General features: G+C 44.0%; 1 protein-coding gene across 1 annotated transcript; it reads right to left on the bottom strand.

The window, feature by feature from the left end:
• On the bottom strand, positions 222 to 1,176 carry LOC102174408 (olfactory receptor 2AG1). Its single transcript, XM_005689757.2, has one exon. The coding sequence runs from the start codon at positions 1,164 to 1,166 to the stop codon at positions 222 to 224; it is 945 nt and encodes a 314-aa protein (XP_005689814.2). The 5' UTR covers positions 1,167 to 1,176.

The following is a 3,970-nucleotide window of genomic DNA, read 5'->3' as shown; positions in this document are numbered from 1 at the left end:
TCTTTCCAACTAATTGTTTGAACAACCATCTACCTAATAAACAAGAAGCCCAATATGTCTTATGAGGCTACTTCTCTCTACAATTGTCTAAGAATCCAGTCAGATGAGAGCAGCTCTCCTCTGATGTAAGAGGCTATTGGAGTTTGATTAGACTTCTATAAGCTACCATTATCACAGCCACATGATACTTAGTCCCCTACCAAGTCCACTTTGCGACTCTATCAGGAGTGTGTCCACAGCATATATTTTCCCAGGATTCTCCTTAAGGCCCCCATAACCTCTTTATTCCTCAGGCTGTAGATGAGGGGGTTCAGGGCTGGGGTGACAATCGTGTAGAAGACAGAGATGATGTTGTCCTGCTTGGGGCTGTGGAGGGAACTGGGCAGAACATACATGAATGTGGCCGCTCCATAGAACATCCCGACCACAGTCAGGTGGGAAGAGCAGGTGACCAGGGCTTTCTGCCTCCCTTCATTTGAGGGCATGTGGAGCACAGTAAGCAGGATTAGTGTGTAGGAGGCAAGGATAGCAACAAGAGGAGGAATCAAGAAGGTCACACCCATCACATACACCATGAGTTCATATCTGGAAGTATCTGCACAGGCCAACTTCAACAGAGGTGGAATCTCACAGAGCAGGTGGCTGATCTCATGGGCTTTGCAAAAGGGATAGTGCATGGTATACACAGTATATACAATGGCGCTAAGGGATGCCAAAATCCAGGATGTGGCCACCATGAGCCAGCAAACTCTCGGCCTCATGAGGACCATGTAGTTTAGAGGATGACAAATGGCCACATACCTGTCATAGGCCATGAAGGCCAGTAGGAGGTCCTCTGAACCACCCAGGGTCAGTGCCAGAAACATCTGAAGGGCACAGCCCACGAAGGAGATGGTGTTTTCACTGAGCAGAAAATCCATAATGGCCTTGGGAGTGACAACAGATGTGAAGAGGAGGTCCATGAGAGAGAGCTGCCCAAGCAGGAGGTACATGGGCACGTGGAGCCGGGCATCCGTTGTGATGGCCAGGAGCAGAAGGCAATTGCTGGTGAGGGCCAGCATGTACAGGACTGTGATTGTAGCACAGATCAGCTCAGGAGACCCACTGTCATTCAGAATCCCCATCAATATGAAGCCACTTCCCAGGGTGGAGTTCCAGTGCTCCATTCTGTGTTGTTTCTTTAGTTGCCTAGAACCAAGTAGATTCTAGGTGAATTTTTTTTAAGATGGTTGCAGCATTTTGTAACATCAGAGGCCCCATAGAATGACCAATATGAGTCCAATATGGTGATTCCTTTCTCACTGGTAGCTAATTTTATTTCTTGATCTCTGTTTCTGAATCTTTTAAGTATCTTGAAAAGAACCATCTGAATGGAGAACAAGCATCACATTAACAGCTAAATATTCAAAGATCACTAGATAAGAATATTATTCAGGACATCAAACCTGAATATGTATCTCCCCAGAAATTCAAATCGTCTTTCTCATTACAATATATCAATATCCAGGTATCCATGCTCTTAATAATTCTTATACCTATGCTTTAGGTATAATGTTTGACTGATATATAAGTACCCAGTCATTGTTCTGTGTACCTATTTTGAATATGAAATACTAAAACAAGAGCATCAGTGTGATATCAATAATGTACCTCATTATTTTTTTCCATATACCGTATGCCCACATTGATTTGCAGCCCTCAAAGCTGTAGACACAGTCTTATTAGAAGAGCTAAAGTGTGCACCTTAGTTCACTGGAACAGCCCTACACTCTCCATGTGCCAAAGAGGGAAGATAATTTAGATTGTCTGAGACTATGGAATAGTGTGCTTGAGGTGATGTCACTTTCAGAACTTAACCTTTAAAATCAAGGCAAACATAGCTGTTTCATTATAACTGTTTTAACTGTTTCTTTTATAGCTGTTTCTTTTATAAGCTGTTTCTTATATAATGAAGGTGACCCTGGGATTACTCAGAAATATGAAAAACATAAGGAATTGATAAGGAAGCTCAGACTGTTTGGGGGAGAAATAGGGAAAGTTTTAGGGGAAAAAAGAGCATGTGTTGTATTTGTAATCAAGCTCATTAACCTTAGCTTCCCTCTCTTTCACCATCTTAGGTCCCCAAACTACAGAGCCAGGGCATCCACACTGCACTGAGGAGCCACAGGGGAGGAAAAAGAGCTCCTGTTCTGAAAGCTGTCATGGGAGTCTGGGACCCATTCCCAGAGAAGCTTTCTAGAACAGGGACATGAGATTGACAAAAATCAGTCTCACACATCATGGAAACTGGGCAGATAAATCCAACTTTGAACATATTTTTAAAAGTCTGTAAATGAGGCATATTTCTAAAAGTCACTTTCCTCTATTATGTCATATATTTTGACATTTCACTAGTTTCCATTGACTTCTACAGCTTCCACAGAATTTTAATAGTAAAGAGGTACTAAAGCATGTCACAAAACTATCATCTGATCTTAAATGGCCCTTCAGAGGCATATATTATAACATAGCTACAAATATTTTTATCAGATGCCAGCAAAGCCTATGGGGTCTAAAGACAGATCCTGATGCTACCACCCGGAAGCAGATACACTGGTCTGGGATGTAGCATAGAATCTTCCATCAGGCCTCACTGATTCCTCCTCATATTTAGAGAACAAAGAATAGAGGAGTTTGTGATGAGGTATAGAGCCCAAGCACCAGAGAATCTGGAAGACGGAGTAGCTGAAGTTCTTAGGATCTGCACTGGGCTCCGTTTCTCAAGTCGAAATTCCTCAAGACTGTACCCTTCCCTGAAACTGAGACAATACTCTTACCTGAGGTGGTTAAATGCCAGCTGCCTGACCACATGGACAACCCTGGGGAATGTTTGAGGGTCAAGGAAGATGCAGTAGAAAATGAGAAGGAAGATGGGACTTTTCCAGCTGTATCCAATAGGTCTGATTTTGCTAAGCGATGTTAAAAGTCTGAGGGGTCTGACCAAGGTCAGTTAGGACTCCTTCCGTTCCTTCAGTTCCTCTGCAGGTCTGCTCTGGAAATGCAATCCTTGCTGACAGAGCCAGCCGAATCCTTCTGACTTGGAGAGCTTCTACGGAACAAGAGGATAGCTTTCCTGTTTTTACATCTGTGGAAAATTAAAAGAAACTGCTTCTGTCACACAGCTCCTCAAGTAAAAGTTTCATCCATCTATTGCACATTAGTCAGACAGAGTTCATGGGTACTGATGCTCAGACTTTTATTTACTCTTGCTGGGGTCTGGGAGAAAAACTGAAAGCAGTGGGAATCAGGAGGAAGTAGATATTGGAAAGGCTGCTCAAAGGAGACCCAGCAATGACTGATCTCACTGTCCCTGGGGCCAACACGAGGCCAGGGCCTGTCCTGGGGGAGGCTGCCCAGTTTCCTCATCCCACGATCCCACTCCCTCTGTTCTACCCCTGTGTTTAGAGGGACTTAGCCTAGCCTCTCAGCTGTAATGGCCTTCCCTGGAAAGGCTGGTCCAGGAAACAGGATGGTAATGAATCCCTTTGGGCCTGTTTCCTGGCCCTGTTTCCTTGTACTCTTCTCTCACTAAATGAGCTTGGAGGCCCTGGGTTTCTATGTCACCTAAGGAAGGCACCGATGGCCCATTTCCAAATTACCGACTGAAATGAACAGGAAGAAAAGACCCTTTTGTGGTCAATCAGTCCTCTGCCCCAGATTTAAGGTGGGTTTTGAGGCATCTATGGGACATTGCTTCCCACCTCCATCCCCCTGGCCTCACTTATCATCTTCTTAGCCTGGACTATTTAATTCAACATGACTGTGCTCTGTGGAGTCTGTAATTCCAAGTCTTCCCTCCATGACCTTTGGCAATCTGTTTTGTCCTGTACATACGTATGTGTGTTGGTGTTATATTTTACACCACAAGTGACATTTGAAGAGAAAGTGTGCAACTTCATAATCATTGAGCAGCCAATAAAAAAAGTTATCC

The sequence above is a fragment of the Capra hircus genome, chromosome 15 (genome assembly GCF_001704415.2).
Source record: "Capra hircus breed San Clemente chromosome 15, ASM170441v1, whole genome shotgun sequence".
Classification (NCBI taxonomy): Eukaryota; Metazoa; Chordata; class Mammalia; order Artiodactyla; family Bovidae; genus Capra; species Capra hircus.
Note: the sequence above shows the minus strand (reverse complement) of the source record. Positions and strands in the feature narration are given on the sequence as shown.